The sequence below is a fragment of the Tetrao urogallus genome (assembly GCF_951394365.1).
Source record: "Tetrao urogallus genome assembly, chromosome: 13".
Taxonomy (NCBI): Eukaryota; Metazoa; Chordata; class Aves; order Galliformes; family Phasianidae; genus Tetrao; species Tetrao urogallus.
Window position 1 is genome coordinate 3,603,116 of NC_136826.1, and position 26,300 is coordinate 3,629,415.

The 26,300-nt window shown below is 39.9% G+C and overlaps 1 protein-coding gene across 1 annotated transcript in view; it reads right to left on the reverse strand.

Moving 5' to 3' along the window:
* Positions 1-7,462: 7,462 nt before the first annotated feature.
* Positions 7,463-26,300, reverse strand: part of THOC2 (THO complex subunit 2) — a gene marked incomplete at its 5' end in the record, with an annotated part of 51,309 nt that continues 32,471 nt past the window's right edge. The window contains 19 exons of the mRNA XM_079542012.1: positions 7,463-7,496; positions 10,116-10,163; positions 10,262-10,335; positions 11,250-11,407; positions 11,501-11,570; positions 11,882-12,019; positions 15,328-15,363; positions 16,870-16,928; positions 17,756-18,192; positions 18,539-18,641; positions 18,924-19,108; positions 19,861-20,045; positions 20,126-20,257; positions 20,837-20,965; positions 22,284-22,441; positions 23,102-23,243; positions 24,033-24,308; positions 24,972-25,136; positions 25,738-25,917. Of these exons, the coding sequence (XP_079398138.1) occupies positions 10,136-10,163; positions 10,262-10,335; positions 11,250-11,407; positions 11,501-11,570; positions 11,882-12,019; positions 15,328-15,363; positions 16,870-16,928; positions 17,756-18,192; positions 18,539-18,641; positions 18,924-19,108; positions 19,861-20,045; positions 20,126-20,257; positions 20,837-20,965; positions 22,284-22,441; positions 23,102-23,243; positions 24,033-24,308; positions 24,972-25,136; positions 25,738-25,917 (2,655 nt within the window). The 3' untranslated portion in view covers positions 7,463-7,496; positions 10,116-10,135. The remainder of the gene's footprint in view (positions 7,497-10,115; positions 10,164-10,261; positions 10,336-11,249; positions 11,408-11,500; positions 11,571-11,881; positions 12,020-15,327; positions 15,364-16,869; positions 16,929-17,755; positions 18,193-18,538; positions 18,642-18,923; positions 19,109-19,860; positions 20,046-20,125; positions 20,258-20,836; positions 20,966-22,283; positions 22,442-23,101; positions 23,244-24,032; positions 24,309-24,971; positions 25,137-25,737; positions 25,918-26,300) is intronic.

Consider the following 26,300-nt stretch of genomic DNA (forward strand, 5'->3'; position numbering starts at 1 on the left):
AAAAAGAAAAAGAAAAAGAAAAGAGAGGAAAAGACGAAAGAGGAAAAGGCAATGAAAGAAAGTGAAGAAAAGGCAAAGGAAAGGACTGCTAACAAGATCTTAGTATTGAGGAAAAAAAAATCTTGTAAAAAAATCAGTGCAACAAAAGCCATTCTTTGATACCACTGCACAGAAACTGAACTCGAGTCCCGAGCGCGGCCGCGGTGCGGTGCTGGCAGCTGTGGGCACGCGGCTCCGGCAGCATCGCACCCAGCCTGGCCCAGCACAGCCGCCCGGGACCCGGCGCCCGTGGTTCTGAGCCGCTCTCAGCTGTCGGAGCTATTCTGTATATCAGCGAAGAACACCTGAAGAAAAGAAAATGTGCATTAAATACAGCTAAGGTCACTGACTGTGAATCTGTAAATCCAAGAGAAAGCAATCTGTGGAACTGCATGTCCTGCTTCCAGACCAGTAAATTCATTCCTTGACAAGGTAGCTAAGTGCAGGCAGAAATATTGTATTCCTTTGTTTTTCTATCATCGGGCATACCTACAGGTGCTTTATTAAAACAATATTGGGTGGCTTTAAACAAAACAACAAGCGACGTGCTGTTTAGGTTCAGACCATATATCTCTTTTCTTGCTGTGCATCTGCATTTTAATTCAGTGTTGAATATCAAGCAACGAAGCAAGAGAAGCGCAGGTTAGTTTTTTCCCAGGCCCGCTTCTGCCTCGCACCGGGTTCCTCCCAGCTCGCAGTGTGCTCAGCTAAATGCTTCTCGGCAACAGTTTCAAACCGGAGCAGGGAACAGCCCCCCGAGCAGCCCCGCCGTGCTGGGAGATGCACAGCCCTGCCCAGCAACCCGCAGCCTCCGCCTGGGAACCGCGCAGCGCCATCTGCAAACGAAGCAACAACGACAACAAAAGGTTAAAAATAATTAAAAAAAAATAAGAACAAAAAGGTGAAACGTTGTCAGTCACGCCGGAAGCGTGCGGTGAGATATCTGCGTACTAATTACCTCTAATACGACAAGGCGTATTTTCTGTAGTTTACTATAGAATTTTGTTTCGTCGGTAACATACGGCGCAATGAAGCTCATTTAAACCCGTCTGACCCGTAGGCGTTTAGTTTGCTGATGATAGATTCGAACTTTTAATAGGATTTAAACAACAACAAACACAAAGAAAAGGACTGTATGGGCAAAGTCTCGCTAAAAATACGTATTTCCAACCAAATGTAATATAACGACCCATTTTAAAGGCTCATAGGAGAATAATTTATCGTTCCAGTTTTTAACAGGCGATTAAACAACAAAGTTGTGGTTTTGGTTTGGGTTCTTTTTGTCATGAAACTGTGATTTTTTTCACCTTCTGATCACGATCCGCTCCGGGTGAGGGCGGGCTGGAGCGGTGCGGTCCTCCGTTGGGTTCAAACCACGAGTTTTTCTTAAAAGCTGTATAAAAATGTATGTTTATCAAATCCATTTTTACCGAGTGGAGGCTTCACACCAGTGAAGGGAGTTTGGGAAACGGTTCGACATTTTTTAAACTTGCATGTAAAGCTAAAACAAAACGTGGTGATTGCTTACAACCCCAGCTACCAGCTCCAAGCTATGGGAAGTTCGGCGGTAGTCTCACGACGATGTTCTGGTTTATTCTTTTCCTTTGTGTTGCTTTGGTGGTCTCTTGGGTTCTTTCCTTTTCGTTGTCTTCTGGTATTTTTTTTATGTTTCTCTCTCTCTTTTTTTTTTTTTTTTTTTTTTTTTTCAGTTTGTAATTTAAGTTCCTATTTTTGGTCATTGAAACTGCACTTCAGTGAGCAGAAAAATTGCCAAGCAAACTAATGGCTGTAAAAGCATAAACTGCATGTGTGGGCATCAATTACTGAGCCTCATTTTAATGAGGTGTTGTACAAAGAGTTTTAATACATTTTGTAAATAAAACTGTAAAGAAAAAAAAAAAAAAAGAACCCAGGAAAGAGTTTGCTGATGTTTTCCCCAAGGAGAGGCACCGCTGCGGCCTCAGAGCTCTGCTCTGACTTGGGATGCCCAACGTTTGTTCCTTTTGGGGAAAGGCTTCGGGACACACAGCTGAAACGAAGCACAATGCTTTGGGAAATAGGAATTTGGGGTTTGGCACCCTGACAAACAAATGGTGTTGCTCAGAGAGCTGTGGGTGCCCGCCCCCTGAGGTGCCCAAGGCTGGGCTGGGTGGGCCCTGGGCAGCCTGAGCTGAGAGGCAGCAGGGCCACAGCAGGGGGGGCTGTAAGGTTCCTTCCAACACAAGCCGTGCTGTCATTCTCTTGGTGTGATGCAGGCAGGGGTGTGCGGGGCTGAACTGGGACAGTGCAAAGCCCACAGGGATGCAGGGGGAGAGCCATCTACAGATGAGGCAGAGACTGAGCCCATCAGCACATGGTGACAGCACCATGCAGGCACTGCTCAGCACCAAGAGTGGGACAAAGCCTTGGGTTGGCAGGGCCGCTGCCCCCAGCCCGGGCAGCCTTGTCCCCCAGCAGCAAACCAGCCAGGGCTCCGCACCGCAGTGGCCCCACAGTGCCCCGCTGAGGGCCGGTGCAGAGCATCGTGACTTGTTTTTTAAAAAAAAACCTTATTTGTGGTTATTAAAATAATAATAATAATTCACAGTTATTAAAATAAAATTACAGAATTTCCCTGGTGCTCATATTCATTGCCTCAGTCTGAAAAATTGATTCTATTTTGCAGGCAGCAAGACATAAACAAGCTCTGGATAATGATAGCTCTATTCAATTAAACTAGGGGATTTAAGTACAGTGATAACGTTTTCATGGGTATTGTAAATTTCAAAGCACTGTTAATTCAGACCATGCCCATCCACAACTGCTGCTGGGGACAAAATTGCCTGTAGCTGCTGTTGTCCACACCCAGCCCTGTGGTCTGGGCAGGCTGTGCAAGGGCCTCGCCACCTTCAGTGAAAAACCCTCACATCTAATATAAATTTCCACTCTTTTAGTTTAAAACTGTTTCCTCCTTGTCCTATCATTACCTGACCACATAAAAAGTCAGTCCCACTCCTGCCTATAAGCTCAAGTACTGGAAATCCACAATCAGGTCCCCCCGGAGCCCTCTCTTCTCCAGGCTGAACAAGCCCAGCTCCCTCAGCCTGCCTTCACTGGAGAAGTGCTCCAGTCCCATGAGCAGCTTCATGGCCTCCTCTGCATCCTTCTTGTGCTGCAGACAGCAGAGCAGATGTGGACAATCTTCTCCCTGCCCACTGCCACCCCTCTGTTCATGCAGCCCAGGACGCTGTTGGCCTTCTGGGCTGCAAGTGCACATTGCTGGCTCATGCCCAGCTTTCCTCCACAGGGCTGCTGTCAAGGAGTTCTTCTCCCTGTCTGTACACATATATGAGATGGCCCTGACTCAAGAGCAACACCTTGTTGAGGCTCATTAGGCTTACGTGATCCTACCTTTCATGTTTGCCCACGTCCCTCTGGATGGCATCCCTTCCTTCTGTCACATCAGCTGCACCACTCACCTGGGTGTCATCAGCAGTGCTGAGGGTGCACTTGATCCCACTTTCCACGTCACTGATAAAGATGTTGAAGAGCACTGGTCCCAGTACAGACCCTGGGGGCACCACCTGTCACCAGCCTCCACCTGGACGTAGAGCCACCGACCACAACCCTCTGGCTGTGACTTTCCAAGTGCTTCCTCACCCACCGAAACCCAAGAGGCTGAGGCTCTGCTCCACAGCCAGAGCTGTAAGAAGAGACCTGGAGGAGCAATGGGCTCGGGGCTGGAGCTTTGAGCCTTCAGGCTGTGTTACAGTGCTGCAAGGCTGAATGGGGACTGCAGTGCTGAGCTATGGCACCGGTGTGGCCCTGGGGAGCACAGCTGCCATTGGGTTTGCTGCAGGTTCAGGCTGTGCTTTAGTTTCTAGCAGTATGAAAGCAGTTGAACCCGGAGTTAAATGAGCAAAGGCGAAAGAGAAGAAGCTCTGAGAAAGGCCCGTTAGGCACAAGGCATGGTGGGGCACAGGGCTGCGGGCAGCACAGAACTGGATCTCCATGGCAGGGGCTATAAAGCCTTTAAGCACATAACATCTACGTTAGATAACGTCGAGCACACAAATAAAGCAACTGAGCCATCAGTGCACGTGAGGCAGATGCTCGATCTGCCATAAGCAGGGTTCTGAAGCGGAACCAAGGTGGGATTCCACGCACGGACCGCAGCTACAGGGCGAGCTGCAGCCGGCGCCCACCGCCCGCCCCGCGGGTCCCAACGCAGCGCTCGGGGCCGGGCGGGAGCCGCTCCTCCGCACAGACACTGAGCCCGAGAGGCTCCGCGGTTCTTCGGAGCAACACTGACATGCAGCGGCCAGCCGGGCTGGAAGCCTGCAGGCAGCAGGCAGGCAGCCCCGGGGGGTCTGAATTGCAGATAGAGACTGAGCGGGCTAATCGCCAAAATCCTACCAAATTAACGTAAGGGCCGCGCTCTGAGCTGAGGCAAATAAATATAAATGGTATTTATTCAATATTCCTCTGCCCTTTCAACACGGGGAGTTGGCCATCTTCAGCCAAGCAGCTCATTAGGAGCCAGCTGACGCTGGCAGCACCCAGCTGTGAGCAGCCCTGGCTGCTTTCAGACGAATTTCAGATGTCTCTTCCTCTGGCATCTACTGGCCACAGGGGTGAGCGGTGCAGGAGAAAGCACTACAGCTGTGGCAGGACCTGTAGAGAGCCACCGCATTGAGCACAGCATACAGAATGCAGTGGCTGTGAAGTTTCTGATGTCATTTGTGTTTCCTCGTGAGCTTTTAACGTAAAAGGACACACAGAGCACCAAGCGTTGAACAGAACAAGGTGTGTTTCCCAGGCAAACCATCAGCATCCGTGTAGTGACAGAGGTGCATTTCCCACACCTGCCTGCGAGCAAAGGGCAGAGGCAGAGCAGTTCACACCACACAAATCTGAGTTTGGATCACTTTCAGCAACTTCTTTTTCCAGAAGAGAGAGCCAGCAGAAGCACCAACAGAGATGGCTGCTGCTAAGCACAGGTAAGGAGAATTAAGGCACAGAGATCGGTAGGGAGCGTGGCAGCAGTCATACAAACCAAAGCACTCCCACAAATAGAACACACCTCCTGCTTGTCAGTCTAAAAGCATAACCTTGAAAATCACAATCATCCTTTCCTGTTAGAGACCATAAGGGTGAGGACAGACTGCTTTCTGAAGGCCCTGGGGGACTGCCAATACAGGCAATGCAGCTTTCAAGGGAATACAAGCTCTACCCATGAGAAACCTTCACACTCCATTACAATTTTCCTTACAAATCCTCTGCTCCAACTCATCTTAAACTGGCACGACTTTGTCTTTTAAAATAATTATTCAAATTAACTATTCAGTTCATCTTCAGGATAAAGCAGCAGCATGCACTCCAGCCTTTGCACAGCAGCCACAATAGCAAGCACTGCTTCCACTGCCTGCCTTCTGAGGCTCCATAAGGGTGAAGGCTGTCAGGTTTCATCTTCCCGCTCACATTTGCCTTCACAGTGTTGAACCCCTCTCACTAGCATCCAATTCCTCTCCTCCACAACCCCATTTATCGCAACAATGTTGAAGAGAGAGCACAAATGGACGAGGGGCAGAGCTGAATTTAAAAACGAGACAGAAGATGCAGTAAATACAAAAGCTGCAGAGGAACAGTTGAGCACGGAATTACAGCTCAAGTGACAGATGTGGAGGTGTCACCAAAGGGGAAGCAGTGACCCGGACATTCTGTTCCGCCATACCTATCGGCTACCAAAGCAAAGAATGGCTCACAGAACGCTGCTGGCAAATGGAAGGAACAAGCACACTCAGAGTTCAGCTGCTCCAGAAGAAAATTTGCTGTGAGGAAACACGATTGCCACACCATCACCAAAATTCAATAAGAATCTAATTGTAGCATAGACACCTACAGTGCTGGACCCAGGCCAAAAAAGCTCAGCACCCAAGATACCTCTTTAAATAGCAAACAGGGCATTTGGGCAAGACACCAGGGCCATTCCTCCAAAGAGCAGAAGCTGGCAGTATTTCTCAATCCCTGTTTCCTAGCTTTAACTACTCATCACTTTCACTTCACCAGATTCACAGCTCCAGGATGAAAAAACAACTCATCTTTAACATGAAGACTTCCAAACACAAAGATCCCCTTACCCAGGTGAACACAGTGACTTCTAAGTGAGCTGCCACGCTTCATCAGATGGGCCAAAGTCCTTATTTTTGTCAGGCATTAAATTAAACTGCTGAAACCAAGCTAAGACCTTTTAAAGTCAGCCTCGTTTGACCAGATTAGGAAATCAAGAGGGAAAAAGGCCCCAAAGATTCTTCGGAGTTTTGGATCACAAACATCTCAAGGTACAAACCTGATTGAATTCAAGAAAGCACACCTTGATCTTCCTGACAGCGCAGCAGGGCTACACGTGTGCCAGCCCCCAGGAGGCACAGTGCGTTGGGATGCTGGCAGACGGCAGCAGTGAACGCAGTGCTGTACGGTAAGCACTCTCCCCAGTCGCACTCGCCCCCTCACAGATGCTGGCAGCGGCACACGAAGCAATAAAGCGACCACACGCACACAATGATTTACGACCCATTGAGAAAACTATTGTTTATTTAGAAAAAAGGTTACACTGGTAGAATTCAGCAGATAAAAAAATTGGTTTTTTTTTTTTTCTTTAAAAATGTCATTGTGAAACTTTTCAGACTAAAGTTTAGCGATAAAAAGCTCCTGCAGCTGGAATTGAAATTTTTCTTTTTTTTTTTCTTTTTTCTTTTTTTTTGAAGAGAGCATTTCCAATTAATCTAAAAACAACATGACAAACAAAAGGTGGCAAGGGACAACTGAGCACAGGTTTAGGCTGGGAGGAGGGATCGGGGTTTGTTCTTTATTTTTTGTTTTTCTGTTTTAAACAAGCCGACGTTGTACACAGAATATACAAATACTCCCTAAGCATCGCATGAAAACAGTGCTCCCACTTCGTTGTTTTCTGTGTGTGTTTTTTTCTTCTTTTCTAAGTCACTGGTATTAAAAACAGGCCAAGTAATAAATAAAAACTGAGTTTAAATGAGGTAAATTCAAAAAGGTTCAATAACTGTTTATTTGTGGTTTTCAAACATCTAAAAGAACGCATTTCATACTGAAAGAATTACTAAACTCAGGCAGTATTTTAGACAACCCAAAGTGGAACTCTGTACACATGAAACCTCCTTTGCACTATGGCAACTGTTTGTTTGCAGCACATTGTGCTAAAATATGGAATAGGTAACACTTTCAGCCAGGTACTGAAAATAAATGTGTAAGAAACTAAGCAACAAGTTAAAATACAGTAATGTACAACTCAACAATTAAATCTTCAGCACGGGGAAATAAAGCAGAGAACTGAATAATTTAAGGAGATGCAGATGGGTCCTCTTCATTCACAAATTTCTGTGCAATCTATACTCTGGAAAATACATTTCTGGTCACAGCTGGACATCTTGTCATTTCAATCTCACCTGCAATGAAGACACACACAACTGGAATTATACACTGCTCAAATGAAAACCCAACTCACAGTTGAGTATTTTACTTCATTCACAATTCAAAGAATGTGAACCCTTGGGCCTCATCTGCTCCCTAACTATAGTTTATTCCATAGCAAGAGCTATGGTAACGTAAGCATCCGTTGGCAGTGAAATACTCGTCTAAAGACAGAAATAAGCAGCAAGGAGTCACTTCTCAAGGCAGTATCTGCTGTGCACGCACACCTTCCTTGGAGCTGTTCAAGTCTCTAGATTAGACAACAATAAAAGCCCCAATCGGATGCTTTGTGCTTTGTAACTGCAGTTCTTCCTTGACACTGAATTGCTGGTCAAGGGAAAAATTCTCATTTCTGTTCAAGAAGCTGCAAGTCCACAGCAATGGGCTTCAGCTGCCAGAAGTATTTCAGAAAAATACTCTTTTAAAGGAAAAAAACCTGAGATTAGACAATATGGAGTTCAAAAAAGATCCCACAAAATTCCTGCTGGAGACTATTCATATATATATATATATATTTTTTTTTTTTCAGTTTGGAAGCTATTGACAGAAGCATGTTCTATTATTTCAAGAGGAGAAAATAAAAAATAAATAAGCAGCAGTAACTTGAACTTTCACTGCTTCTCTCTTACACCAACATCCCCCACAGAGTGCAAGAGGTCACTGCAAGCTTTTTGTTACCCAGAACCCCTCTACATATTTGCATTCAGCTTCAGTAGCAGAATAATGGCACCAAGTGAAACTCTTGAGATCTTTTCCCCCCAAATAGTCCATTCCCCCAATTCCAACATTCCACCTATGGACAGAATCTTCAGAAGATACTTCTGGATGATCAGAAGATTTCAGCAAGTTTCTTCCTCTATTAATTCAAGAGCTAGTACTGAAGATGAGAAAGCAGATCTCTTGAACCACTGTATTTCTGCTTTCAAAGCAGAAAGCATTTGTTAAGAGAACTTTGCTTTTACTGTTTTGTATCGGGGTTTTGCTCACGGTGATGGGTTTTATCTGCTGCTTTGTTTTTAAGGCCCAAGCAGAGCACAAGTGCAGTCTCTTGCAAGGGAACTCATGAGAACACTCCTCCATTACGTTACGCCAGCCACAACCCCTACAGCTCCTGAAAAGGAATTTCCAAACAGCAAAGCATCTGCACCTTTCAGGTTTGGTCTCTGTTATTTTAAACAGCCAGATGCAAACAGAAGAACTTGGGAACGTCACAGAAGAATTCACTAAAACAGCCTGCTCTGGGCTATGCCATGCCAGGTCAGTTTTAGAATTCCAAGGCTAGCAACACTGTACCTCTCTGGGCAGCCTGTTCTAGTATTTGACCACTCAAAGCGTTTTGCCCTTGTTTTTCAATATAATTCTTATGAAAAGTGTTTGTAAGAGGTTTCTTGGCTAAGAAAATGGACAAATTCTCAGCTTCATTAATCCCTCTTCAAAATCTGCAACAAAAAGAACCTGTCCAACTAAAAGTGTTCTCTTACCTCCCTCTTTAATCACAGAATCACAGAACTGCAGGGGTTGGAAGGGACCTCAAGAGATCACTGAGTCCAACCCTCCTACCAGAGCAGTTTGTTTAATAAGTTTAATATGCGTTTTTCTACAGTCAGAACAACATTATTTGAGGAGGCAAACAGCTCACACTGCTAAAACATGCAGCTGAAGAAAAACAGTTAATTCCATTCATAGGTTCTGTGAGCTCCTCAAGCAAACGAGGAAAAATTAAACAACTCATCAGTTCTAAACAGTGAACAAACAGGAATTATAAAGCACTTGGATGATGTGGAAACAAAGATGATATCTTTAATATTTTTTGAATACCAATTGGTTATTTTCCTATTTACCCGATATATACACACTCTCTCAAAATAGCCTACTGGTCTAAATGGAAATATTGCTAGTGATGTGTGGCTCAAGTTAGTAGGTCAGGTGAACTAATTTTCAATCAAGTGAGGCACTGTGCTTCTCAAACAACCAAAAATGAAAGATGAGACTCAAAACTGTTAGATGCAAAAATACCCTCATATCCCTACAGCTAAACTTAAGCCTTTGCATATTTGCAATGGTATGAAAAAAATCAGAACAGTCAGCTTCAAATCACTACTTTTTTTCTAAGCTAGAGTTACTGAAAATAGGTGCCTGCAGTTTTTCCTTTCAGTAAATAGTCAGTACATTCATGGAGATGATGAATTTCCTTACTACACTACACAGCAATTTGATACGGCCAATACTCTCTGTACAGATAAAAAGGAAAGAAAGGATCAAAAGTTTCCAATGCATTAAGGGTATTCTTAACTAACAACATAGGTTATTAAGACTGGTAACTTATCAGTATCGCAGTGATTTGTCTTCAGTTTTGTTCTTGACCCTACCCACACCATCCTCCCCTTATTTTTGCCAAAGAAGTTTAAGCATCTATTCCAGTTCCCCAACTAATGACAGGGAAAGCTATTTCCCTAGGACAGAATTTTAAATTGTGTAGTTTCAACCCTTTACCACTCAGACTGGTGTGTGCGCGTGCATCCTTTACCAGCCAAGAGAAGCCACAGTAGCTGTCTGTTCAAAGAAGGTAAATACATTATTTATTTTTATTTTACCTTGACTGAAAAATTCTTCATTATCTGTGCTTGTCTGAAGATTTATGAGTAGATTCAGCATTAAGGAAAAATATTTTGTTTTAAATTATATAATAAAAAGCTATTTTTTTGTATTTTTCCTGAAATGCTGACATGTAAAAGGATATTGTTTCTTTTCCTCTTTCCCTCCAGTGCTGTCTCGTTTTTCTTTCTTTTCTTTTTCTTTGTCATGTCTCGATTCCTGAAAAAAAAAAAAACAAACCAACAACCAGAAGTTACACATGCAGTTTATTACAGTATATGCTGTACTGCCAGACTGGATGTATTGTATTCTCCATGCTTAATACTCATCAGAATATCAGTAATCAGCTTTTAAGACAGTCAGAATCACAAAAATCTCAAACAGCTCTGTGATACCCTTTACCAGCGTACAATCAATGATGATACAGTACATTCGAGAGCTTGGCTGATGCAATTGTTACACCAGAGCAGAAAAGGACACTCGCCCTGTCCTGGGCTCACGTAATAAACTGCAGTGGAGCAGATCTCCAGAAGAGATCCTTCCCCACTGGCAGCCAGCTCTTAAATGGGTCTAGGAGAGGTGCAGCCAGGCTTCACCCCTTCCTGCAGCACAGCTGAACTGCCTTCACCTGAGCTCCCCTGGCTGAACCATTGCTCAACTCAGGTGATCAATCAGAGGTTCAGGCCGTGATTCAGCAGTTCTCGTATGATCAGTAAAGAATTACAACTAGGGAGGAGTTACTAAATACTTACCTAGCTTCACAGAAGTACTTGTGACATATGCACTTGAAAAGATGAATACAGCAGCTTATATTTAAATATGCCCTGCTTTTACATAGCTGCAGACTGCAAATATACTTGAAGTTTTGAACACACTAGCATAAGTTCTGAATTTTCCTGACTACTGCTGAAAGAGCTATTCCTCTAATTTATGCTATCAGGAGTGACCATTGAAATACTTAGAGCCAGAAGAAATTCCAGAAGCATTTCCCTACAAATTCAGGACATACACAAGCATTAAAATGAGGGAAAAGGTTAGCTTATTCTGTCATAAGCAAACAACAACAGAAAAACATAACACAGGCAAACAAACCAAAAGGAAAAAAATTGACTAAATAATAGTAGCTTATTTACCTTTTTGCTACCAGAGGAGCTCTTCTCCATCTTTTCTGCTTTGATTGAGTCACCTTTTTCTTTTCCTGAAGATTTTGATTTGCTCTTCTCCCTCTCTTTTTCATTTGAACGAGGAGAATCAGAAGGACTTTCGCTTTTACTGTGCTTTGAAGAACCTGCTAAAAAAAAAAAAAAAAAGCAACCAACATAACAAAGTTTTAATTCCCAGCGAGTAACACTGAACACCCCCACACACAAACCAAAACACGTACTTGTCCCATTTTCTTCCTTGCGCCGTTTAGTTGAATCCTGTGGCACCTCTCGGTCACTGTTGGAATGATCCTGGCACCAAACACAATTATGGAGATATTAGCCAATTAACACACACTGCTGAAGCAGGCAGCTGTTGACAAGGTTATTCTGAAAAATATTTCTGAAGGCTTAAAATGTAACGGTGCAATTACAGCTTGTGTGACATTCCTTCAGATCAGTTTTGAAGGGAAAAAAATAACAGAAGCAAAACCAACCCTGGTAAGGATCACTCCTATTTAGATAGGCTGTGCCACCAATTATTACTGCCAAAACTTGAAATAAGCAGCTTCCCACGCATTTATCAACTTTCCATACTACTAGTTTACAAAAGTTTCACCAACCCTTTTTCGATCTTTCCTGTCCTTTTCCTCTTTCTTCTCTCTCTCTCTGGATCTTTCCCTTGACTTGTCCAAGTCTTTCTTGTCCACTTCTCTCTCTTTACTCTTGGACAGTGTTGGAGTAGTGTGGTTAATGTAGTGCTGTTAAATTAAGGCAATATCACCAAATATTAATATGTATTCCTAGATGTGTAAACAAGAAGTCTTACTCTAACAACACAGATCTAGCTCAAAAAGCAAGACTTATCATTACTACTTTTACTGACAAAAAAGCGATCAAACGCACTTTTGAACTGTTCATCTATCATTTAACCTACAGCATTGTCTTCTCAGCACTGAAAATGCAGGAACCCTTTCACCTAACCGAAAGACTTACATGAAACAGACACGTTTGTTTACCAGTATTGTCTGACACATCAAAACTGATCAGCAGTGCTACTGATTCAGGATATGCAGACTCTCAGACTTAGCACTTGCAAATTCTGCCTGGAATGAATGAATGGAAAGAGTTTCTTTTTTTGTTTGTTTGTTTTAAATAATCTTAATCCATAAAGTACTGTAAGTCAACTTTGAATAACATGTTTCTGCTGAAGTCATACAAAATTCCACCTTAAGCCTGACATTCCAACATGCAATTCTGTGCATTTGCTTTGTAACACACTCTAGGTTGTTACTGCACTCCTCCTCCTAACCAATCTTAAGTTCTGCAAAACAAGCTGAATATCTGTGACACAAACTAAGTAGGGAGAGAGGGGGACAGCAAGAAGAAAAATCATAGTAGCATCAAGCATAACACTTGGCAAAAATAAAAGGCTATACCGTGCATATATAAGGTAGTAACTTGGTTACCATAGTACATTCTTTTTTTTTTTTTTTTTTTTTTTACAATAATTACATATTCTCTATTATCTCTTGAAAAGATCAGACTATAAAAATACTTCTCATAAAAAGACCAATTAATTTCAAAATGAAAAATGTCTTTTTGTGGTATTTCATATACTTAAGTTACAGCAACACAGAATTAAGTCAGTATACTTGAGCACGCCCTTTAGTTATCAATTTTATCTGAAAAATATTTGCATTAAGGTGTTCCCTGTATTTCTTATTAGAGAGACATTTTGCTTAATCAGCACTCTAACAAGATAAGCACAAGATTTGATCAGAACAATCCAGACACTATTAGAACCAGCCAAACCAACTGAAAGAAAAATACTGTTTCAAATAGTTTTAAAGTTAATTCTGTCTTTCTAGAATCCTAGCAGACATTTAACCTAAAATCAGCAAGCTCAAACTTTGATAAGAGGCACATAACAAAGGTTCCTTTTCCTTTTGGCACGTGCCAGAATGCTGCTATATAACTGCCACACCAGTGACTTCAGTAGCCCTTTCTTTCTGCTCTTTCCCCTCACTTTTTGTGCTTCTCCTGCATTTATTCTACAGGTAACACCATCCTTATTCCCTGCTTTGTTGTCACCTTTTAACAATGACTTCCAACAAATACATTCTTTCAGCAGCCCCATTTAGTAGTTGTCACCCACGGATACTTTCCACATTTTGCTCTGCTTTCCTCTTATTCTGCTTCTTGCATTCAGATGGTTGTTCATGACAGATCCCCATTGCTCTTCTACCATTCCAATGGAGAATTATGGAAAGTTTTATTCATTTCTCCTCTCCTTACAAGAAGAGCCAAGACTTGGCTTGTCAAACTTTATCAGCTCACTTCTAGAAATGCTGCTAGCTCAATCCACATCAAACCTGGGGCACTGCCACATGCTACGAAACTGGACAAAGGCCAAAGAGTAACACAAACCTAACTCACGTCTGGCAGCATGTACTCTATAACCTGCAATGTAAAGCATCATTTCAGTGGTCTGCCCCATGCCCTCATCCTTCTCAAAAAAAAAAAAAAAATCAGCAGTCAGAAATAAAGAAACTTTGTTAGCACACAACAGCACTTGAGTCCCTAACTCTGAGCAGAAGCTGAACTCAAATCTACATCCTTTCCCTCAAACACGTACATGAAGTGAAGCGAAAAACTTAGCTTTTGTTACATCATATACAGGAAAAAGCCAAGAACTCCAAGGTCAAGGCAGACATTATACTTTCCTAATTCTAAACAAATTGGATGCACAGAACATCATGGCAATCTATACACACTATCATTTCATGATTTTAAATCTAAGAACCAAAGGATGCCCCCTGTGTGCAGTCCCCACACAGACAGGTACAGCTGATAAAGGACAGACCCAACTCAAAGCTAGCAAGCATCCATCAAGCAGTCAGGGCTATTTTGAACTGAAACAAGCCAAGCGTTCTGAACACTGTTTCATCAAAGAGAGCAACAAGTAAAACATCAGTGCAGTGTATAACACGGCTAGAAAGCAATAAATCCTTTGTGCATTGTAAATTAATATATGTAATCTTACATAAACCCACAAGTTATCCAGAAAGTCCAAGTGTTCAACAACTTCCAAGTGATAAACATCTGTGCTATATACATACTATTATTGAGTGCATGACCCAAATTCTTAATAGCAACTTTAGAAGACTTGATCCATTTCTATTAGTCAGATGCAATATATTTTAAACTCGCCCAAAAGAAACAGCAAAAAGCTTTCTTAATATTAACCCGCAGTATTTGTGATTGTCCTGTAATTCATTTTAAAAAGCAACACAATGGCTACAGAATTTGTCTAAAAAATTAATATTCTGAAACACCACTAAGATCTCAATCCTTTAGAACAGCCTCCTGTAAGATACTCTACCTGCAGTGTGTTCACAGGACAGAAACAAATGATTATTTAGAAAGTTGCCTATGAAGTGATAGAATGGTAGCAAGGGGAAAAGAACTGCATGTTTTTGTTTTGAAATAACTATCTTTTATTATTTCTATTTTTTTAATACCAATTAGTTTAACTAGTCTATTACCTCTTAGTCTAGATAAATGACCTATGAACTTTTTTAAATTAAACATACATGTTTCCATGAGGACCAGTAAAAAGTTTACTTTGATCAGATTACCCAAAGCTGGATTTGATTTTACTTTTTTCAGCTCTGACTATTCAGATGGATCATTCGTTTAATTTTCTGAAAGTCAGTGAAGCCCAAGACACTAATGGCAGCTGTGCTTCTTTTTCATTCCTTCCTTTTTCATTCCTCCTTCAGTTATAGCCTGTAGAAGGCTGAAGCTAACACTGAAGGAGAAATTACTATGACATGAAATCTCTTTAAAATATTGGGTGAATGTTAAATTTAGGGACTTTATGTTGCTTTCACCTAACAACTCTCCCTCTCTCTCCTGTAGCAAAGTTCTACATCCCTCAGGTCCAATGCTAGGATTCACAGGAGTGGAATTCGTATTTTCTGAGGTAGTTTGCCACAAGACCAAGGTTACATTTTCTCCGAAACAAAACTCAAGTAAATTTTGGTGGTTTCTAAAAGATTCAAACCTTTGTTGAAGAGTCCTTGAGTTCGTTGAGGTTGTCCTGTAGAAAATGAATGGAGATGACACGTAAGCTGGAATAGTTTTCAGAAACCAGAGGAACTTTGGGAAGCGTGGCCGCACCCTTGAAACAAAAAACAGCTACTCCTTCTGGAATAAATCTGAGGTTAATACTTCACACACAATAAAATTTAGAAACTAGGGTTGTTGTTGTTTTTTTTTTTTTAAAAAAAAAAAAAGGCAGAAAAAAGTCTATTCCCTACTCAGTTGTTATATTAACTACAAAATGTGTTCATACCCAAATCTTCACAGAATACTGAAAAACCACTCTCCCACCAAGAAAAATAGCCTTAATTCTAAATACTGCTGAATCACAGTTGAAATAGGCTTAAAATGCTTTTAAGCCTGTATCTTCTCCACTTTCAGTTAAATGTGGCAGAATTCACTCTAGAACTTTACACTGCCACTTACAAAAACAGGCAAGAAAATCTTTTTAATTCTATTTTGAGTAGTTATCCCTGCCACCTGCTTCCTTAAAATTAATAAAAGCTACTCCAGTTCTTCAAAATTAATCTAAATCTTTTAAGCAAATCTTACATTGAAAAAGATACACTCTTCTGGGAAGAAAAAAAGAAAAGAAAAGGTTGTTCTAAAGCTGGTAAAACGATGAATTTTAAAAGCTCACATAATCCATCACAGTGCTCTTGATGAAGTATTAGTGACTTACAGTTTTAAATGTTCAACGTACTGCAAATTCAAAGATTCCACGAACATGGTGGTTTAGAAATAAAATAAATATAGAGCAAGGAATGGCTACCCTGAGTCTTCAAAGTAGGCTACGCCCAAGGTATTGTGCTGCGCTTGAATGCTTGGGGTTTCTCTTTGCTGGGTAGTAGGCTTGGTTGCCACATCTGGTTTTATCGTACCGCAGGGCTCAACATGGTGGGAACCCATTGGAAATAAACAAACCTCGTAGGGAAGGTACGACAGAAGCTGCATGCTCACTGATTATACACAACTACAGGAGAACTGATCACCAAGGAGACTTTAAAATGGAACTCCTTTCAAGACTCCTCCTTAGAAGGCACATATCGGTATGACGCTCATCAAGAAGCCTGATGAATTCAGAGGTATCGTACATCCCGTATCATCCAGGAATCTTCAGTGTTAGAGATTCTTCAATGGAAGTGCAGAAAAATATGCTCCACTCTGCTGCAAAGACTCATTTGCTTGTAGCTACCATTGCACTCCAAAAAAACTGACTGTTTAAAACAGTGAGGCACTTCTGGGTAAAAATTCTCTTGCAATTTCCAAACACAATTTAGGAAATTTGTGCTAGGTCCTTGAAGCTTTACTTTGGTTAATAAAAAATATTTTAATAGAAAAAAAGACAGTCCGCCAATAAAGAAAAGGAATGCATTTTCTAATGCAATATAAAACCTCCAGTGGTTCCAGTGTATACTTGGCACAAAACTTGAAGGAAGTCGGACATTGGCATCCCAAACTTGTGAGCCTAACATGGGCGCTGCCTTCCTCAGGCTATACTAACCTTTACTGTTGAGGAATGTGATGGAGAAGAATGGATATCAACTTTGCGGCGTTTTTGTTCTGAAAAAAGGAAAAAGAACATGAGCATTATTAAAGCAGATTTACGAGAGGATATGACTTCTTGAAATACCAAAATAATCTGAGTAGTAAAACTTAATTTTAACTAAGATTTTGTTTTTCAAAACATGCCTTCAACTCCCTATGCAAGTTTGCAGAAAAATAGCTAAACATGAAGAAACTGCTGCAAAATTGTGCTCAAGCTTTTTTTTTTCCCTTAATCTGTATCTGAAGAGCTGAACAGAACTGACAGCATTCCAATCCAATTGCTTTTCCAGAAAAAAAGTACTATAAAAAACTCAGCATCAGCCTCAGCTTATGAGAATTTAACACATAACATTAACAACTTGAGATCTTTAATTTTTGAAGGAACTGATAAAGTTTATTGTGCCCTTAAGGAAGCGAATCCTTAAAAAAAAAAAAACCAAGCACATCCCTTGTTTCCTTTCAATTCAAAGGCTAAGACCAAACTCTCAGAGAATACTCTTCAGGAGGTTTGCATTAAATTTTTGCAAAACTTCTAAGCCACAGTTATATAAACACATTCTAATAAGCAACCATTCAGAATAATTCTTACTTTGTTATTAACATGCACACAGAAGATTGAAAGGCTTTGCAGAAATCACTCTAAACGCAAGCTTTATACATTCACACTTCTCATTTTGGAGATATCCTGAATACCTACTTTAGGCACTAAAAAGTCATCACTGCATAATAGCTAGCCTTTCTTCTCTTCAACAGGGCTGAGGCGTTGCAGGTATTGGCAGTCAGTGATTTTCTAGTGCCACATTCTTATTGTCTGTATAACGTTTTTTCTAGAACAGACTCACCCCTCTCACATTCTGATGTTTCTGATCGGGGAACAGGAGACTTCAAGGACCCAGCTACTGGAATCTTTTCTCCTCCTTTAGTATTTTCCTTGGATTTCATATCCTTTGCTACATCTTTTTCTCTGGACGGCTCCTTCTCTCTCTCCTTTTCTGTAACTGACTTTGACTCAATGGTGGTAACAATTGTCTTGGATTTTTCTTCCTTTGAAGCTTTTTCTTCTTTCTTGGCCTTCTCCTTCTCTTTGTCAGATTTCGGTGTTTTCTCCTTAATCTCTCTTGGTTTCTCATCTTTATTTGCCCGTTCTTCCTTTGGTTTATCTTTCCCATCCTTCCCAAGTGCCTTCGCCTCTGGAGTGGTAGCTGGAATCTTTTCTTTCTTTTCTTTATCTTTTTCCTTCCCGCTTTTTTCTTTATCATCTTTCTCTTTAATAATTTTGCTGCACCAAAATCAAAAAGGCCAATTAGGAGACAAAAAACCAGTATGTGTTATAGGTGAGTCTTACTCCTGATTAGATAGAATTTCTTCAATCAGTCACTGCCAGATTAATTTGCTGTCGCTTCATCAGAGCATCAACAAACAAGAGTACTAATTTGGTTTTCGTTATTTAAACAGAATGCATTTAATAAATGCGTCAGCTTAGTACAGCTATGTATTTTGGCAAAAATCTTATTTATTAAACTGAAAAAATAGGAACAAGTTAAACAGCACATGAGAGGATTGAAAAGCTAGGTCAATCTCAAGGAAGACAACAGAGCATATCAAGGAAGGAGTAGATTTCTCACCTATTAGAAGCACTGTTTCCATTGCTTGTTGTCACCTTCGGTGTAGCATTGACAGTTTTATTAATGACTTTCACAGTACCCTGAGACTTCTCCTTTAGTTTATCTGTTTAAAGAAAGAGAACAACTTTATTTCAACAACATACATCTCAGTAATAAAAACAAGCATCTCAGCACACTCACGCAAAGCTACATTTAGCTGGTAGTTCAAATAGGTAATTAAACAGACTACATTCCTGCAAAATCACCCACCAGCTAAACAAAGAACGCATAATGCATATTGACACTAAGCTCACTATTAATAGATTCTTTTCTTTTCAGTTTTACGAGCCGAGTTTTGAGACAGTAGCCTACAAATATCATTCAACTAAGAATCAAGTTTGTTTACCAGTCTCTTCAGCAGCGCTTTCCTCCAGTTTCGCTGTATTTATTGTGAGAGATGTAGGCATCCCAGCACCACCTGGCCCATTTTGTACTGTTGCAGCTACAGCATTCCTGGCAGGTGGGTCTTTGTGGTGGAATTCATTTTCAGGTATCATAAAAGGCTTCCTACTTTTCAACTGCCCAGAATAGCTGCAAGTCGCACAGATTGTTAAATATGCACAAACAAAGCAAAATATGGGTTGAATTTTAAATGAGGACTTAATCTAACAGTTCCGTCTGTTATTTTTCACAGTTTTTCCCAACTGATATGCAGTTTCTTCCCCCTTTATCAATAAACTCAGAGTAAAAAAAAAATTAAAAGAACAAACAAAAATAAAACCTCACAACGGAAGCAGGCCTACCTCAAAGCCCTTTTTGCTGCTACCATCACACACACACACACACACACACACACACACACACACACCTGCCAAACACACAAATAGCCCACTGTTAGCACAACCTTAACTACCCCTCAAGTCTCCGTAGATGATTCTGCAATCAGACTTATGAAAAACATAATTAAGCATTTTAGATTAAAATTTTAGAATCCTATCAACTTCCAAACTATGCAATCTTGCAACAATAGCCCTTGGCTTTCTCCATTTTACTCTCCCTTGTGTCTACTTGCTGTTATGCTAACTCTCTACAAATAAGCTATGCTCTTGTGAGTGAAAATCTTTACTATTAAATGTGTTTTACTAGAGTCTTGAAAAGGAAATTAGTGATCATCCAGCACGACATGAAAGTTTTCATTCACAATGCCAGCCCTGAGATGCAGGATAGTGAAATCTTCTGTGATAAGGTAAAAATCAAATATGTTAGGACTGTAAGAGTTCCAAGTCTTTAGAAGCCTTTCATGATCCACTTTTAACCACTTTCTTAAAGTAAGGTGTTGTTACCCCATAGCCAATGCATATAGATCAGGTCTCTTCTCTTTCTCTTCCTGACATATCTTATGTACTCTTCTTTCCAAGGCTTGGCCCAGGTTCAACACTTTTGGATACCATGGAAGGATTTTGGTCAGCACAATCAGGATATTTCTGATGTGTGTATATTCACCAGTTTCAAGGCAGTGTACAGAAGCCTAGAACACAAGTTAAATCTAATCAATTCTTTTCATTAAAGATTAAAAAAAATAACAAGTTTTTCAGCATCTTTAATTACCTTAGTTAATTTATAGTGCCATTTGTGCACCACGTGTCTGAAATTCTCATAATCCAATTGATCAGCTTTATTTCCACCATCAAACCCAGTTGCTCGTAATATAGTTAGGAAGCCTGGATAGTTGCCACATTCCTATATATGTGCAAAAGAGTGAAAAATAAAAATTCACAATTTAAAATACTAATCTTTTCCAGGATATATAAAAAAAGAAGACTGTTGCAATAGTTAATATTATCGAAGCACTTTCTCACTGACACATAACACAGCACTTCCTCTCTTCCTACAGACTAAGCACGAGCTAATTCTCTAGGACTTACATATTCATTTGTTTTAAAAGCTTATTTATGTTGAAGCCTTTCTTGGGGGTGAGGAAAAGGATTACTTGCAATATAACTAACTTTAGCAAGGAGATCCCATACGCTACTTAAATCTTCAAGAAAAGCTATGAGAGTCAGAATTCATTTCTTTTACTTCTGACGCTATACAAAACTAACTCTGTTAAAAGTACATTAATTACAATTGATTAATTACAATTAGAATTGAGATAAATACAATTAGAATTGCTGTTCTAACATGAAGCCATCGGAAAAATTAAATCACAGTCTAAATCAAGTGAATGATTTTAGTAAATCTGGTTCTGTTAGGCTGTATTATACAAGCAGTCATTATATAACTCTTCATGAACAAACAAGTTTTAATAACTTTACATACCTTCTCATATATGACTCTGTCACTGTGCCATCTAGTCACAGTCTCCAGCATGCAGCACAAAAACCTGCCATATCTACTAGCTTCATTTTCAGTACAACTTGCTACTGTATATATAATATCAGAGAAAACCTGTGAATGGCAGCAGTAAGAAGTTACTTTGACTTCACTGAATTGCAAAGAAGGATCATCAGTAATTCCAAATTGTTCTCATCTAAGCTACTGTTAATATGGTTTTTAAATTTAGAGAAGATTGGATTACAGAAATATTTGGAAACCAAATCAGATTTGCACAGAAAAACAAAACAAAACAAAAAAAAGGGCTTGTGTACTAAAGCTTCTTAGCAAATACTCTGTTTGTTTTCAGGACTTTATTATCCAATTACTAAATCTTCACTCTGAGCCCAGAATCCAGGTGCTGCACACATGTGCCACTGACACAGAGTCTTCCACAGGTAAGGTGCATCTCCACTGGAATGTACCTGTTTCAGCTCTAGATTTATCAACTGATTTGAGCAGGCAGATATCACAGAATTGTAGGGGTCGGAAGGGACCTCTAGAGATCATCGAGACCAGCCCCCAGATATAAACACGTAGAACACAAACTGTGTCTTTGAGTAAGAATGCTCTTTTGGAGCAATGAGGCCAGAGCAGATCCCTACTTCAAAAGTCTCAAAGGAAAACTGACAACTTGTATTGGGTGTTTACACACACACACAAAAAAATCTTCACCATAGTTTTCATAATGAAGCCCCACACAAATCCTCTTAATCAAAAGTTGTAACACAATCTGTTGCAACCATACAGATGACTAAATAGTCATGACTGAATAAACAGCTACTAACTTAATCTGGCTTCTTACAGCAGAAAGCACCAGAAAGGTTCTGACGCTGCAGAATGGAACAGTCAGCCAGTACTGCTGGAGCAGTTTGATCCAGAAAATCAGGTTACTGCAGCTATCAGTACCTCCTATGGCATCGTATTTCCACATCTCAGCAGCAATAAAAATTAATCCCATGTCTGTCACCAGAGTCAGAATGTCCCAAGAACTATTCTTGTTAGGGCAAGCTTAAAGGAGGTTGCTACTACAGCAGCACAACACACACAGCTGAAGTTGGAGAATTAGATAAAGTCTTAGAAATGCAGATCACTGCAAGGCTGTGAAACCTGCATGTAGTTTGTATGACTGCTGATGACTATACCATACAAGTTTAGCTGTTTTAGGATAAATCAGAAGGAAAAAAACCGCTCATGAAAGTAATCCCCATAAGGTCTAGGAAAGAGAAAACTTCATTTGTAGAACAGGAAGCGCAAAGGGGACCTTTTCATTGCCATGTCAGATTTTAAAATTAAATCTAAGTAATGACTTTGTTGAGATCTCATTTGAAAGAGAAAGAGGATACTAGTTTTGCATGCTTCTAACAACACACACACAGCTCTAAATACTTACTCTATCATAACAGAGAAGCGTGGAGAAGTTGGGTGTTTTCTGCTGATGAACCAGTTCTACAAAGTGAGCACAATAAACTGCATCTATTGCCGAAAAAATGCAGCGAGGAAATATACATAGCTGCAAAAACTTTGTGATAGTCTCATTTTTGGTAGACTCTTCAGAAACAAAGAAACAGAAAGAAAAATAATCAGTACATTAATGGGCAAGCAATTAAACTACTTCTCCCAAGAAATTCAGTATTTCATAACATATTCTCCAGTTTGTATTCCTGTTGTATCTCTGACATTACTCACCATCAAAATAAGCTTTTTTTTACCTTTGAGTAATATGCAGAAGGGTAGAAATATTATAGCAAATCTTTATTTCTTACAGGGAAAAGTCTTTTGTTACAATAGAAAAAAGCTCAGAAAAATTATCATGAACCGCTTCAGTTATCCAGATTCTGCATACCACTCTTCATCACAGTGCTCAAAGTTAACTCAAATCACTCACTGGGTGTTTACATTTCTATGATCTGCAACACAGCAACTGATGTGCAAACCATCTTGTAACTATCACCTCACATCAAATCTGTCAAAGTCTCTTAAGTCAGCACAATATTAGAAAGGCCTTGCCATTGGAAGAAGCAAATAAAACGTCTCCCTAAAAGAACTAGTCAGCATTTGCAAAAAGACATGCTGCATTCTAATTAGAAATTTCTTCCTGACAGACCTTAACGTATCAAGAAATCAAATGTTAAAAATCAACATTTAGCATGCTAGTGCAAACTGAACTTTCAGTTCTGGGGACAGCAATGACTGTACACACGCACTTACTTGCCAGAAGCCAGTTGTCCTTCTCTAATTTCAGTCTCTGTAAAACTCTTTGAACATGCTCTAACTGTTTCTTCTCCTCTTCAAGGAGCTTGTCCTGAAGAGCAGTGCAACGTTCTTTTTCTTTTTTCTTTTTATTTGGAGGCTGTAAAATGTCAATGCAATTCATTTAATACACTTACACTAATACACTAATACTACTTACATCTGCTACAAAGCAATTAATTATCTGGTAATGCTAAGAAATATGCGAAAAGCTATTTCACTGAATAACATTCAGCTCTAGTAATGAGCTGATTAATTAACAATGGATAACAAATGACGTAACTAAACAGCTGAAATACAGATATCAAAAGACTGTTATCTGAAAGATAGGTTTTTCCAGTAAGTGGAACCACTGGTAGTTCTGAAGTTGGAACAATGAAGCATGCAACTGTGAGAAGTCAGAATGGATGAACCAGCAGACACAGACCTCTCTCAATGGACCAATTTATTCCATTAACACAGGTTTAAATTCAGTTAGTTTAACCCGAAAATACGATTACGTAAAATAGAAGAACTCCAGTTAAATGACTAACTCAAAGTAGTACTTTGGTACACTGTCGTGCACCACAAGTCAGCAGTTCATTTTTCACAGATCTCTACCAAACTAAATGCCTACACACCACCACAGAGACTACCTTGCTCCATGCAAGAGAGCAAAACTTAAAATGCAAATTATATTGATGCTTGCATAACTTGCAGTTGCAGGGAAGGTTTGGTCTCTGCTGGGAGACAACTAGTAACAGTATCAGTGATAGCAGTGAGTGAAGATAACTCCCTTCCTTAGCACAAAGAAGTGCATGCAAAAACTTATTTGTATCTTAATGTAGATTTTCATGAAATAAAAACTGCTTTAGAAGTGAAACTGGAGCAAAAAAATTTATAAACATACCATTTCCTGATTGTCATCTATAGCTTTCATCTGGACTTTAAGTTTATTGACTTCTCTGTCATAGCTGCTATGTGGGACAGCAAGGTCATACATAGTCAGAGACCAGAATGTGGCATAAAACTGAGGACTGATGTCATCCCAAACCTTGGGAGGGTGTAGAGAAATCACAGCTTCATGAACTGGAGCCATCACCAGTTCACATGCTGTAATGTATTTGTGAACTTTGTGTTGCTGTTTATTTCCCTTTTCAGCTTTTTTAAGTTCATCATACTTCGACTGTGGAAAAAGAAATGAAAAAATAAATTGTCATCTCTGTACATGAACCAAATTTAATTCAACTTCTCAGAAACTTTTCTATGTAAATCATCTTTACAAAATAAATTTATGTACGTAAGGCTCCTGAGAACATCACAGTGAACTTTTAGTATGCTTCCATGCTGGATATTTATCATCCTCACTGATGCTACTTTCAACTCACCTCTTCTTACAGCAAGCTATTATACTATGCTGAAAAACTGTTTTCAATGTTTATTTTAGTTGCAGGGACAAATTTATCTTGAAGCTTCCTTATATACCTCACCTTTTGACAGCTGCAACATTTTCCTCCACAACAAAAAAATTAAAATATCAACAAAAAAAATTACACATTTGTGGAAATCTGGGTAGGAGAACTCTTGATCACTCAAATTATCAGAAGAGTTGAAATCATTAGCTACAACTGCTATCAATTGTGCAAAAGCCAGCACATGGCCTATATTTTCTACGAAGATAAAGTAGACTCTCTTCCAAATCACAGCTTCTGTTTCTATCTCAGCTCTTCAAAAAGCATCCAGAACTCTTATTCAGCAGACAATCTTTGCAGGAACCTAACACAATTATAATATGTAGAAGGGCATCTCTTAACAGAAGACAGACAAAAAGGAAATGAGTTCTACTTACTGAAATTTGGTGTGCATACATGGGCCTTGAGAGGAAAAACGCAGCATCATGAGGCGTGTGAAACTCATTACAAAGAACGTCAATTGAAGGCACTCGCTTAATGTAATCCTCTGTGCTCAGATTGGATGCTAAAAACCCACCAAACTGTACCAGGGTGTCATGGCACTAGGTAAAAGAGTTAGAGAGCAGGTTTTTTTGTTCAGAAATTAAGCTTGGGAGGGCTTGAAAGATCCTCATAGGTTTGTTTGGATGGGGACTAGTGGCAGCTGCTTGCTCTTAAAATAAAGGTATTAACACAATGGCAAGAAATTCCACTTGGAAGAAAAAAAAATTTCCATGCCACAAACTTCTGCCCCTCATCAATGCTGACTCAACTGCATGTAAGGAAAAGCCTTATGAAAGCCAGAAGAACTGAAAGAGGTCTCTGAACTGGAATTAAGCTACTTCCTATTGCCTAAGGCAACGGTGGAATTCAGGGTTAAAACTTTCTTCTAACAAAAAAGTTCATCTAAAAAAAGTAACACCAGAAAAAAATGATAGGCGACCTTAGAAATTAAACCCTTATTTCTGATGACAAAGGATGTTTCTATCTTTTACTCAGAGGTATTAAGTATATATTATGTTGACAATTGACATTGATGTATTACAAAAGTGAAATCACTGCAGATTTAAAAAACCACATATATACTGTGCTCATATAGAATACTGATACATGAGAGGTTACCAAAGAAAAGGATGCATTCTTATAAACGTGTTTTTAACTTACTTGATCATACAGTTTTCCCACCAGCTTCAGATGTTTTTCCCCTCCTTCTTGAAAGATCACACCATTTCTCTGTTGAGCCATAAGCAGGCATAGCGGAAGGGCAAGATCATGGTCCAGTAATGCATCCTTCAACCTCTGAGAAGACTTCTTTGTATTCCTAATTTGGCCAAAGTATCCACCCTGCACAGTACAGAAAAAAAGATGCTTAAATTTGTAAACAGTACTTTAAAAATTCATACTGCAGAAATTCTGACAAATTAACATCAGCACAGTTTCTAGTCTGTTTATAAAAATCTCGGTGTTGGAAACTCTGAGAAACAAAAATACACTGGAAACAAAAATAAATTCATCTTGCATGCTACTGGTCTTCTACCCAGTCAACAAAAAATGACATCTCATCACAAGCATCATGACACGACACTACATCTTTATATCTAAAGTTTGATCTGCTTGAAGGCTCTTTCCCATTCAATAAAGAAACCTCTGATTTTAGTTCAGAGCACAGCTATTCGTGTGCCTCGGGAGTTATCCAGGCCAGACTCATCTAAGACTCTGAAACCAAG